The sequence below is a fragment of the Macadamia integrifolia genome, unplaced genomic scaffold (assembly GCF_013358625.1).
Source record: "Macadamia integrifolia cultivar HAES 741 unplaced genomic scaffold, SCU_Mint_v3 scaffold2194, whole genome shotgun sequence".
In the NCBI taxonomy this organism is placed as follows: Eukaryota; Viridiplantae; Streptophyta; class Magnoliopsida; order Proteales; family Proteaceae; genus Macadamia; species Macadamia integrifolia.
Window position 1 is genome coordinate 16,583 of NW_024868563.1, and position 13,261 is coordinate 29,843.

General features: G+C 40.6%; 2 protein-coding genes across 2 annotated transcripts; one reads left to right on the plus strand and one right to left on the minus strand.

Annotated features, from left to right (window-relative positions):
• Positions 1–263: 263 nt before the first annotated feature.
• Positions 264–7,408, plus strand: LOC122066018 (probable sucrose-phosphate synthase 3). The gene is made up of 12 exons (XM_042629841.1): positions 264–974; positions 1,460–1,692; positions 1,941–2,004; positions 2,084–2,782; positions 2,968–3,102; positions 3,187–3,318; positions 3,401–3,577; positions 3,660–3,713; positions 3,800–3,862; positions 4,577–5,548; positions 5,640–5,767; positions 6,835–7,408. Exons 1-12 carry the CDS (start codon positions 696–698, stop codon positions 7,112–7,114), a joined length of 3,216 nt encoding a protein of 1,071 aa, XP_042485775.1. The 5' UTR covers positions 264–695; the 3' UTR covers positions 7,115–7,408.
• Positions 7,409–8,410: 1,002 nt separating this feature from the next.
• Positions 8,411–12,032, minus strand: LOC122066019 (putative pentatricopeptide repeat-containing protein At3g25060, mitochondrial). The gene has a single exon (XM_042629842.1). The coding sequence runs from the start codon at positions 11,683–11,685 to the stop codon at positions 9,625–9,627; it is 2,061 nt and encodes a 686-aa protein (XP_042485776.1). The 5' UTR covers positions 11,686–12,032; the 3' UTR covers positions 8,411–9,624.
• Between the last annotated feature and the right edge of the window lie 1,229 nt (positions 12,033–13,261).

Below are 13,261 nucleotides of genomic sequence, written 5' to 3' on the forward strand. Positions count from 1 at the left end.
AGCGCACTACCTTCTGCGGTCAGATCTCATCGGGAAGCGGGCAGCCTCGAGTGATGTGATCGTTTGGGTCACACACGTGTGTAAGGTCCGTAAAGTAAATATGTCCCTGACACGTGTGACTGGACCACTATTTTTTGCCACGTGGCTCTTAACCCACATCCCCAACAGAAAAACAAAAAAAAAACCCGAGATCATATTCCTGCCGCTCTCATTCTCTCTCACATTCCACATCCCACATTCCACGTTCCACGTACAGCCTATGCCACCTTCAGTGATATCTCCAAAAACAGAGCCTAAAGAGCCAAACAGAGCAAAACAGAGCGCTCTCTCTCTCTCTCTCTCTCTCTCTCTCTCTCTCTCTCACATTCCCAATGCCCATATCATATAAGAAAAGCATATCTTTCCGAGCTCTGCAACAATCAAGACAAGCCTCTCTCTCTCTCTCTCTCTCTCTCTCTCTCTCTTGAATGAGCATTTTGGGATTGGAGTCCATTGACAAAAAAAACTACACAGATTTGAGTTGGGTTTCTATTGTTAGCAGCCTTTCTTTCTGCATACTATACTATTGATCAAGAAGAGATTACTAGAAAGAAATTCAAAGCCCATTTAAGCTTTCTGCAATTAGAATTTCCTGCATATAACACTTCATTTGAATTGGGTTTGGAACAGAATTTGAATCTATTGGCCTCTGAGAAATGGCTGGGAATGAATGGATTAATGGGTACTTGGAAGCAATTCTTGACAGTGGAGCTTCGGCGATAGATGAGCAGAAGCCGTCACCAGTGAGCTTAAGGGAGAGGGGACACTTCAACCCAACTAAGTACTTTGTGGAGGAAGTGGTCACAGGGGTCGATGAAACTGACCTCCACCGTACATGGATCAAGGTTGTTGCCACTCGCAACACTCGTGAACGCAGCTCCAGACTCGAGAACACTTGTTGGCGCATTTGGCATCTCGCCCGCAAGAAGAAACAGGTTCCCAAATCAAACCATTTCTGTTTATTCTCTAACTTCAACTGTTTGAAGAAATTGAATTTGATTCAAATACATCTTTTGGTTGTTTAGGGAATTGGGTGTTCGTCTCTGTGTTTCTTGATTTTTTAGAGTTCCTCTGAGTTCACAATTCTTGTTTTTTGATAGAAATTGAGAGAAGAAAAAGGTAGGATTTGGTGGGTAATGGTTAGTAAGGGATAACTCATAACTGACATAAAAAATTACAGAAAAAATACGCTTTTTTTTTCTGTAGAAATGATGAAGTAACTAAATAGAGGACAATTAGTTGAAGAAATCAAATGAATTACTTGTGTTTACTAAACCTAGAAGATGAATACATGGTAACAGTGAAATAAATGGTTTTTTTGATACTTTTGTCATTGCTGCTGTTATCATTATTAGATCTTTTGTAGGGGAAAAAAAATAGAGTAAAGTCTGAGAATGCTTGTTTGTGGGTATATGAATAGTTAGAATGGGAAGATTTCCAGCGAGTGGCGCACAGGAGGTGGGAGCGGGAGCAAGGACGCAGAGATGCTACTGAAGACATGTCTGAAGATTTGTCTGAGGGTGAGAAGGGGGACACTGTGGGGGAGCTAATGCAGAGTGAGACTCCAAGGAAAAGTTTCCAGAGAAGCTTTTCCAACCTTGAAGTGTGGTCTGATGACAACAAGGGGAAGAGGCTGTATATTGTCCTCATCAGGTACATCTCTTTCGATGAATTGTGACACCTGAAATCTTGATTTCTTCCATTTATTTATAGAGATTAAACTATATTGCTGCTTACTGATTAAGGTGCACGTACTCATCACAGTTTGGAAACTTGAGATGTTCTTATGATGATTCTATATTGGTTTGAACATACTATTCATAAGATGTCACATGAAGGAAACCCAATAATTCGGTATTCTCACTTTAGAATTTTCTGTCACAACTCATTCTCTCAACCAGTTTGCATGGTTTGGTCCGTGGAGAAAACATGGAGCTTGGTTGTGATTCTGACACTGGTGGCCAGGTAACTAGGATATGCATTTGGGTATCAACTTTGAGATTGTCACAAATGGAAGTCCTTAATTTGATTGAGAAAATTTCAGGTTAAATATGTTGTGGAGCTTGCTCGGGCACTTGCTATGATGCCAGGGGTGTACAGGGTGGATCTCTTCACTCGCCAGATATCCTCACCAGAGGTGGATTGGAGTTATGGAGAACCTACAGAGATGTTAACCTCTGGCTCAGAAGATGCAGATGGAAATGAAGTTGGTGAGAGCAGTGGTGCTTATATTATAAGGATTCCGTTTGGGCCAAGGGACAAGTATCTCAACAAAGAGCTACTTTGGCCATATATTCCAGAGTTTGTAGATGGAGCTCTTTCCCACATTCTTAATATGTCCAAGGCCTTGGGTGAACAGATTGGTGGAGGCCGACCTGTTTGGCCTTACGTCATTCATGGCCATTATGCAGATGCTGGGGATAGTGCTGCACTTCTTTCTGGTGCTTTCAATGTCCCTATGGTTCTTACTGGACATTCTCTTGGAAGGAACAAATTGGAACAACTTCTAAAGCAAGGGCGCCAATCAAAGGAGGATATCAATTCAACATACAAGATAATGCGGAGGATAGAAGCAGAAGAGTTATCCCTTGATGCAGCTGAACTTGTCATCACAAGTACCAGGCAAGAGATTGAAGAGCAGTGGGGCTTATATGATGGCTTTGATGTGAAGCTGGAGAAGGTCTTGCGAGCCCGTGCCAGACGTGGGGTCAATTGCCATGGGCGGTACATGCCAAGGATGATGGTAAGTGTGAACTGATAGTTCATTGGTTCTATTCTTGAGCTGTGGTGTCATAGTATTCTCGTTTCCTTCAAGAGGTGTTATTCCAAAAGTAGAGATACCTCAAGTGATAAGTGATCATGCTTTATAAAATTTTACAATGCGAGCAACACGATAAGGATGATAAAACCGTAAGGTGAGATTCGCAGGTTATTCCTCCTGGCATGGACTTCAGCAGTGTGGTGGTTCAAGAGGACACACCTGAAGTTGATGGCGAGCTCACAGCACTTATAGGTGGCACTGATGGGTCTTCTCCTAAAGCAGTCCCACCCATATGGTCTGAAGTAAGTTATTTCAGCAACCAATTTATCTGTCTTCAGTACCATCATACTTATCTTTTGCTTGACCAAAGAAGAGTGTCTCTGCAGGTGATGCGCTTCTTCACAAATCCTCATAAACCAATGATCTTAGCCTTGTCAAGACCAGATCCAAAAAAAAACATCACCACGCTTCTGAAAGCCTTTGGGGAATGTCGTCCACTGAGAGAGCTTGCTAATCTTGTAAGGAGCCAACACAAGTTACTCGGGTTCCCCCAAAGACAATATATTTAGATTCTTATTTGGAAATAATATGCTTGTACAGACACTCATAATGGGGAACAGGGAGGATATAGATGCTTTGTCCAGTGGTAATGCAAGTGTGCTTACAACAGTATTGAAGCTGATCGACAAGTATGACCTCTATGGCCTCGTGGCATACCCGAAACATCATAAGCAAAATGATGTTCCAGAGATCTACCGCCTTGCAGCAAAAACAAAGGTTTGTTCGACTGATCACTGTTTTTACGAGATTTCTCCAGTTTTAAGAAGGCTGATCAGCTGATGGTTGGGAATCATGACAGGGAGTCTTCATTAATCCAGCATTGGTTGAGCCTTTTGGTCTTACCTTAATTGAGGTTTGTTTCAGTCATATCCTTTGCATGTTCATATCATCCTCTAAACCCAATAAACTAAATTCTGACTCCTATTTGACATTATGTAGGCAGCAGCACACGGGCTTCCAATGGTTGCTACTAAAAATGGTGGTCCGGTTGATATTCAGCGGGTATGGATATATCTACTCATATTGACTGATGACTACATCTTAGGTGATAATATGTACAAAGAATAGGAAAGAATGCTTACAAACATAAAGAGCATAAGAAAGTTTGCCTTTGTCCTTTTTCGGCAACTAAATATTGATCAATATCAAATGCTCCAACAGGATGAATTGACCCTATGAACTGTCTAGATCATAGTTCTGAGAAAACCAGAAACCTTTTATATTCTAGTAAAAGTCACCTAGTCCAAATTGACATGGATGAGTTTTTCACCAACTGGCTTTCAGCTGAGCAGTGGAGTGTACTATTATTACTATTATTTTATTTTTATTTTCTCGTGGGGTGCATCCAAATTTTCCCTACCCTTAGCATTGTTAAAGATTTACTTACTTAATAAGGGCACTATTAAACTCCCTCCATCCCACCAGTGAGTGTACTATTAACTTGGTGACTCTTGAAAAAATTCGAAAAGTTTCTAACAAAGGGGTTCTAGCCTGCCACCCCTTCTTTGCTTCCATAGCACGGTTAAAGAGTTACTTGACTTAATGAAGCAACAAAGTTAATCCTCCAGAGGTCATTTGAATGGGAGCAATTCTCTAACAGGGTTGTTTTATTGCTCTGTAGTTCCAAAATGTAAAAACATCACAGGATATTTCATATTGTATTTACAGAATGTTCCAGAATAACTTTTTCCTTCTATATCTTTGGATGCATTTTAGGCACTGAACAATGGGTTGCTTGTAGACCCACATGATCAACAAGCCATAGCTGATGCACTGCTTAAGCTAGTTTCAGAAAAGAATCTATGGCACGAATGCAGAAAGAATGGATGGAAGAATATACACCTATTCTCCTGGCCGGAACACTGCCGCACATACTTGACAAGGGTGGCAGCATGCCGGATGAGGCATCCGCAATGGCAAACAGATACACCTGTGGATGACATTGCCACAGAAGAGTCCCTCGGTGATTCACTCATGGATGTGCAGGACATGTCCCTCAGGCTCTCAGTAGATGGAGAGAAGTCTTCACTCAATGGTTCCTTGGATCCTGCTGAACTAGAGAAAGTGGCAGCAGCCAATAGTGATCCAGAGGTACAAGACCAAGTGAAACGGATCCTAAGCAAGATAAAGAAACCAGCATCAGATCCCCAACAAGACATGGGTGGAAAGAAACATCCTGAGAATGTAGTGAACAAGTATCCTGCCCTGAGACGGCGAAAGAGACTGATTGTTATGGCAATTGACTGTTATAACAGCAATGGAGATCCAGACAGTAAGATGCTTCAGGTAATACAAGAAGTATTCAAGGCTGTGAGATCAGATCCCCAAGCCTCTAGATTCTCCGGATTTGCTTTGTCTACAGCTATGCCGGTGTCTGAGACTGTAGAATTCTTGAAATCTGGAAAGATTCAAGCAATTGAATTTGATGCTTTGATATGTGGTAGTGGGAGCGAAATTTATTACCCAGCTATTTACACAGAAGATAATGGAAAGCTCTATCCAGATCCAGACTACACTTCCCATATTGACTACCGTTGGGGTAATGAAGGCCTAAAGAAGACCGTTTGGAAATTGATGAACTCAGATGGTGGAGGAGATACATCTAATGATTCTTCAAGTCCCATTCAGGAAGATGAAAAGTCAGGCAATTCCCATTGTGTGTCATATCTGATTAAGGATCACACTAAGGTACATAGAACTTTCTAAAAAGATTTGACAGAATTTAACAAATTATTTGATGTTTTAGGTTGTCCTAATATTGTGGTGGCCAACTTCTCAGGTGAAAAGAGTGGATGATCTGAGGCAGAAGCTAAGGATGCGTGGGCTGCGTTGCCATCCAATGTATTGTAGGAATTCAACAAGAATGCATGTTGTCCCACTGCTTGCCTCTCGAGCTCAAGCTTTCAGGTATGGATTAATTATTTGTGTATACGATGAACTTTATCTAATGAGAAACTAAACCCTGTTGTTAGATCAGGCTTTCTAAGATTACTACTTACAAAAGTAAAATTCGTATGCATGTCTTTCATCAGAACGAGCCTTTAACAATGAAAGATGCCGAATCCAAAGAGGTAAAACGTTGGGAGTAATGCCACATAGACTAACACTAAGATCTTGGATGACTTTATGTACAGTTGGGCCTCTCCGCTTAATAACTTAAGCTTTTGGGTTGGACACTTCAACATAAAATGGACAAAAAATTACAGGGGTACCTCTACAGTTTCTTGAAGAACTGTGTAACTCGGCTACTTGTGAGACATGCACATGAGTATGGATGTCGTGGCCAGGATAACCCAATACATTACATCAAAATTGTGGACGTTGAGACCTGGATAAGCCAATGCATGATGTTCAAAATTGAGATAAGCCATTGGTCACCTCTTGGCTGGGCAATCTTCCAGGAAGATATGCCGATTAAATAATCCTATATATGTCCCATTTAGGCAAGAAAGTTTTTTTTTTTTTTTTTGGGGGGGGGGGGGAGGAATGTGAGAGAGAGAGAAAGCATCCCAAATAATTTGCTGGTTGGACTTCAGTTACTCAAAAACACATATCCAATGCTCCTTTTGGCACAACCTAAACTTGATATATTGCATGGTATTCAGATTTGCAGCTTGGAACTTGTAAACAGCCATGATAAGACCTCATCACTTATTCAGTATTTCTACTAATTGCTGTTCGATTAAACATCAGATTGTGGAAACTATTATCCACAGATATCTTTAGTCCATCTAAAATTCTGCATACTATTATCATGTTCTTATTCTAACAGGCGAGGCTTCCTTACCCCCCCCCCCCAACCCTAAAGGGGTTTCCTTATTCTTTCTTCTCTTTTATTTGATTAAGTCCATTTGTCATCTGTATCAGACCTTGTATTGGGGTTAATCACCCTCTAATTTACTAGATGGTTCAAAATTCCCACCTTTTTGTAAGCTCTGAATGGTGTTTCTGTCTTCCTATGAAATGGATTCTAGGTACCTTTATGTTCGTTGGGGACTGAATGTTTCAAATATGTGCTTGATACTGGGCGAGGCGGGTGATACAGATTATGAGGAAATGATTTCAGGAACCCACAGGACAGTGATCATGAAAGGACTGGTGGAGAAAGGTTCTGAAGAGTTGCTCAGAACAACAGGAAGCTATCTGAGGGATGATATTGTTCCTGGGGAAAGCCCATTTGTGATCTACACAACTGGTGCAACTCCTGAGGAGATCTCAAATGCTCTGAAGGAAGTACCCAAGTCTATTGCTTGAATATGAGAGGATATAACCTATGCATGCTATCAAGATGAAGGTTCATGTGATCTTATTTTCCACTTTAAATAAAAGATAACAGCACGCAAGTTACTGCGACTATAGGTGCTTCATCAACTCACTCTCTTAATTGTATCGGATGGATTCCCATCAGAATTTAAAGCCACCAAAATATACCAGAGTATGAGATCATCCTAGAGCTTGGAGCATACAAAATTGCATAGCACTTCTTCAATCACTTGCATGTAACAATACACACATCCAAGAAATGTCATTGAAAAACCAATGCTCAAATATCTTCTGCCCTTCACAAAATTGATTGAAGGAAACCTGAAAAATCCAACAGGCATGGTTTGCTCACTTGTTGAGTTTTCCACTACGATCAGATGATCCTAAATTGCCATGACTGCTCACAACTAAGATGGTGATTCCGGAGATCACTCAGGTGTCTAGAGCATAGTTTAAGATACCAAAATCAGCATTGGGATCAGACAGGGCCAATACTAATCCGATCCAGATCTGGATCGACTCATACTTTGAACTGTTAAGTATATATTCGGAGGTTTTTATGATATATGTACAATCGAAGGGCACGGCTCCTGTACCCCCTCACCCCTCTTGAGTTGCTCTAAGGCCATGCGGTGAACAGATACCAGTTCACTGTGGCCTTAAGGAAACTCGGTCCTATAATGTATTATTATTTTGTAGTTCAAGTATAAATTTTATTAAAGAAAAGAGGAGCTTTCAGCCTCACTCTCCGAAGTTCAAACTCCTACCATTTGAAGCGCAAAAATATGATATCTATATCCTTCACCGCCACTCTGAATTGCAGTAGGTAGTTCCCAAAGGCTCTGCCATTTTAAGGAATCCAAATGCTCCAGAAGGTGGCTGGCAGCATTAGAGACCAAAGCTTAATTCCCCGTCTGTGAGCACCAGTCAGCCATCATATTTTTTTCCACACTTTAAGGCATTACCATGACAATCCAAATGAGGCTCACATCTATTGGGCTTTTTCATGATACTTAGCAATGTGATTTCTGGTACAACAACTCATATGGAAGTGGAAAACATCAAACTAGGTGCTCCAATTCAGATCAATAAATGTGTAACAACATGAATGACGAAATTCATGAAAATGCAGATGAGAACATCAATAGAAATACCAGATGGGAGGAAAAGTCAACAGCAGAGGCAAATTCAATTATATTCATCTAAAAAGGAGAGGAAATACAAATGAAAATTAGGGTTTTTTTCCTCCTACAAGGATTTAAATGGAGATCACATGCAAAAGAAGAAAAATAAAATAAGCATGAAGTTGAACAATCATCAACCCCCAAGAAAATAAAATAAGCATAGCATGTCTGAAAAAACAGGTACAGAATTGAGGAAAAAGGAGCATTGCCATTTCTCTTTGCATTGAAGAGAACTCCAAAAATGCACAGATATCCAAACATTTCTCAAAGAAGCATCAGAGAGAGAAAAACACACCTTAATCTTAAAACCTGATACTGGAATCTGCTGTTCTTATCCAGTTTCATTGGAAAAATCACAAATCCAGCTGTATTTGTATGAAAAATCCTCTCCAATTAACCTGAAGGAGAACATGACTAAACAAAATTTCTCCAATATTAAGGTTCACCAAGGAGATATGGTTCATGAAGCCACCTCTAACCGCCATGAAAAAGAGGGTGGGTTTACTTATAAGGCTTTCCCAGCTTCTGATATTCATGAAAATTGTGATAAACCAAGGGAGACTGTAACCAGAATGCCCTAGCCCAACAGATTAAAGGCATTACAGTATGGACTTACGAACACTAAAAGCTTGTAATTCCTGATAACCAGCAAAAGTTGGATGAGTCGAGTGGGAGGTTGACACATCTGTCCACTCACTCTGCAAATCTATCCAGAATTTTTATTTTCACCCTCCAATACAGTATCCAAACACACCTCAAGTTGTCATCTGTACTTGATCATAGATGTAAAGCGCACATCATTAGCACCACCAAGCTACTGGTTCAACTCCCAACAGCATGCATCTAGAAAAATACTAAACCAAAAAACTCAAGCAACACCAATTCATTTATCAAAGTTATGCAGACACATAAACAAACTAGCCTCTTTTTGTAATTATCACGGGCAACAGTTACCAGTACTTTTTACCAACATGGGCAGAACTGCAGGAGACATGCAAGCAGATTAAGTTAACCCGATTTGGTCCTGTTACCTCAAAGGTGTGTATGTAACACCTCAAGCCCAAGTGCCTATGTTTATGTAGCAGGGCATCCCGACTCTTGGAAAAAGGTGGATCAAGGCTATAACCCTAGCAGTTGCACTGCACTAGTAAGATTGACATGAACCTCAACTCAAATAGCATCCATCTTTGGGTTGAATTGACCAAAGATATACTGGTCAAGATGATTCCAAACATTCTGTTTACCATAGAAATAGACCCTGCCGTTGAGATCTTAGCAACCCGGGTGTGAGGAAGAATATTTCTGCAGTCAACAGGCTCACCAGTAGTCACGGCACGAACAAACTCCGTCCTTGAAGTGATGGAAGCGTTTCACATCTCTTACAATAATCTCTCTGTTAACAATCTTGGAAATGAACTTTGTGGCCTCATGGCAATCCCCACACACCCTAAGGTTCTTTGTTATTTGCAGTCTGGTTCCCGGTCTGGTGTTTAGAAGTCCAAAAGCAATGGCCAGTCTCTCACTGTGATTACACAACATCCTCTCCTTCACTTCCTCATCAAGGTCATGCAACACAAACTCAGTCTTTGGAACATATCCAATGGCTCTCATCTCATCATCCAACTTTTCCAACATGGCTGCAATCTCCTCATATTGAGGGTGGCTCCGATCCTCCATCAGAAATGCATGGAGCTTGCCATTTACTTGTACTGTGCTGTAACCAGGTACCTTCTTCATTCCGGTCCGCTTCATCACTTTCCTCACCACAGCCACGTCATCCCATTTCTTTGCTGCGGCAAAGATATTTGAGACCAAGGCATAAATTCCTGGATCATCTGGCTTCAGCTGAAGAACCTTTTTTGCCACCTTCTCTCCGAGCTCCAATTTCCCATGGTTACGGCAACCTGCAAGGAGGGCAACCCAAACAGCAACCCCAGGTTCAATCACCATGGACTCTATCAGACCATGTGCCTCTTCAACTCGACCTGCACGAGCCAAAAGATCAACCATACAGGCGTAATGCTTTTCACTGGGTTGGACTTCAAATTCTCTAACCATTAGATCAAACCAGTACCGACCTTCTTCAACCATACCAGAATGACTGAAGGCTGAAAAAAGAGAAGCAAAGGTCGCATGGTCTGGCCTTAGCTTTGTCTCCTTCATCTGCAGGAAAAGAAAGAGAGCCTCCTCTGCACATCCATGGATTCCATAGCTAGCAATCATTGCGTTCCAAGAGATCAGATCCCTTGAACTTATCTGATTGAAGAGGAGGCGTGCACTAGAAAGGGATCCACACTTTGAGTACATGTCAATCACTGCAGTCCCTGAGACCCGATCAAACTCGAGCCTCCTCAAAATATACCCATGTATTGATTTACCAAATTTTAAATATCCAACTTGTGAACATGCCAACAGTGCACTTACTAGTGACATTAAATCTGGTTTCAGACCAAAAGTCTGCATATCCACCAATAACTTCAGTGCATCACCTGCAAATCCATTTTGTGCAAAACCAGATATCAATGCACTCCAGGAAATCACATTTCTGTAAGGCATCTTTTCAAATACACAAGAGGCTATATTCAAGAGCCCATTCTTTGCATACATGTCCACAAGGCTGGTTTGAACTACAACATCCATTGGAATATATCCGCGGATCATATAGCCATGAACAGAAAGACCCATATTCGAATCCCCAATATTTGCACATGCCTGAATCAGACCAACCATCACGATGGAATCACTTTGTATTTCTTCCATTTGCATCCTACGGTAGATATCAACTGCTTCAACTGGCCGGCCAATCTGCGAGAAACCAGTAATCATTGTTGTCCAAGACACAAGATCCTTTTTTGGCATCCCATTGAAGACTCTCAGAGCTTCATCCATCTTCCCACACTTCGCATACAGATTGAGAGCCGAAGACCCAACAAAAACATCGTCCTTGTACCCAAAACCAGTTGCTTGGGATAGAATCTCTTCGCCCTTTTTCAAGTCCAGCAGGTTGGCACATGCTTTAAGAGTGATCGTGAAAGTTGAGCTATCCGGTCTAACACCTTCAAAAATCATCTGTTGATAAAGTTTCAGAACTTCAGCTGCAGAATCATTTCGAGAGTAAGCGATTATCAAGGCATTCCAAGTGGACACTCCTCGTTGAGGCGATTCTTCGAACACTCTGCGAGCTGTAGCAACAGCACCAACTCGAGCATAAGAAACTATTAATTGACCATTGGAATATCCATTACTGAAGATTCCAGTCAAGATCATATGGGCATGTATTTGGGTAATGGATTTCAAGTCTTCGCAAGTTGCCAAGAGAGCTTTTGGCCACGGATATGATACCCTACGGGAGATGAAACTTCCCGCGTTTTTGTACATAGCCGTTACATCTGAAATTCAAAAAGTAAACCAAAACTTCTTAAATGGATTCTCGTTGGTTTATGTCATGGTTCATCTTGTGGCAACCCAAGTACTTCCCCGGTCACACACCCAGGTTCTATTCACAATCTTAGAGCTTCAGAGAAACCAATTTCCCGAATTATAATTGTTCGTCTCGTTCTGAAATCGATTGGGATCTTGGGATTGTTGTGATCGTCCATTAATGTGATCCGCAGTTGGTCATCAGCGGCAAAGAAAACCTTCTTTGGGGATACTTTCGTGCTCTTATTCTTGATGTTTCCCAATTCTCATATTTGATGAGACTTGGCCATTTTATTGTCTGGGCTGGGTTTGGGTACGGCTGGTTTTTTTAATGTTTTACTGGACTTCTATAGGGTCGTTTTCTTTCTTGAAAAAGTGTGGAATGAAAAAAAAAAAAAAGTTGTGAGAGAACTGTTCAAAAACAGGATCCACTGTTTGTAGGGATGTAAATGGATAGTCGAAATTCCGTATTCGATCCGGGTTCATATTCATTTAGGGATATCCGTATTCAGAAAATGTATATCCAGAAATTATCCAAACCGGTCCAAAAACTAAGCAGATACGAATATGATAATCCTAGTTTCCGATCAATTATTATTATTCGATTCATTTAACTATCCGATGGTAAAGAATATCCGTATCCATTTCTCCAAATCCATTTCTTTCATTATAATATTAAGTAAATATATTAATTTTTATTACATAATTATAGTGTAGAAATATCATATGCGATGTTGGTCAAGATGGATTTGTGTTGAGTTTAGTTGGTTTAGTTGGTCAGGATGGATTTGTGTTGTTATTGGAATACCAAATGTTATTTTTAGATAAATCTACTCTCTATGTCTCATATCTTCTCAACATTTGGATAAAAAACAGATTTGGATTAGACTCTTAAAGTTGGTTTTGTTGTGATTCTAGACTATGTAATTCCAAAATAAATTGCATGAATTGATTTCTGTATTTGTTGTGAGTGAGTGTGCATGTGTGATGGCTTTCATTTAAAAGTACACACAGGCAAGCAAAGAAGTCAAAGTTATAATCGGATAATCGGATTCTTGGATTCGGATATTCGGTATCCGTTTGTTAAACGGAACGGATCGGATAATATCCGATTACTATTAAGATAATGAATTTGAATTTAATAGCGTTTTAGATATCCGGTCGGATAAATGGATCGAATTTGGATAGGCTCCTATTCGAGCCGAATTCAATCCGTTTACATCCCTAACTATTTGTACAAGTCAGTATCCAACACTTGTCTCATCTTCTACCATTACAAGGATAAAGAGGGGTATATTTGAAAATAAAAAGGACAAATATTAGATGCTGACTCGTACGACCAAGTGATCGTACAAACAGCTCATCCAATAAAATAAAAACAATAAAATGATGGTTCTATGGCTAGGAGGGGCAAAACCAACACATACACTAGCCATGAACCTTGGGGGAAAAGGGACAACAATAATGTAACGATTGAAATTAAAATCCTAAATTAAGAAAGAAAGGGTAGTCAGAAGAGGGAATGAGAGGGGGG

Coding starts and splice junctions, on each gene's coding strand:
- LOC122066018 (XM_042629841.1), top strand. CDS start 696: ATGGCTGGGAATGAATGGATTAATGGGTACTTGGAAGCAATTCTTGAC. Junction 3,863..4,576: donor GTCCGGTTGATATTCAGCGG/GTATGGATATAT, acceptor GATGCATTTTAG/GCACTGAACAATGGGTTGCT. Junction 5,549..5,639: donor TGATTAAGGATCACACTAAG/GTACATAGAACT, acceptor CCAACTTCTCAG/GTGAAAAGAGTGGATGATCT.
- LOC122066019 (XM_042629842.1), bottom strand. CDS start 11,685: ATGTACAAAAACGCGGGAAGTTTCATCTCCCGTAGGGTATCATATCCG.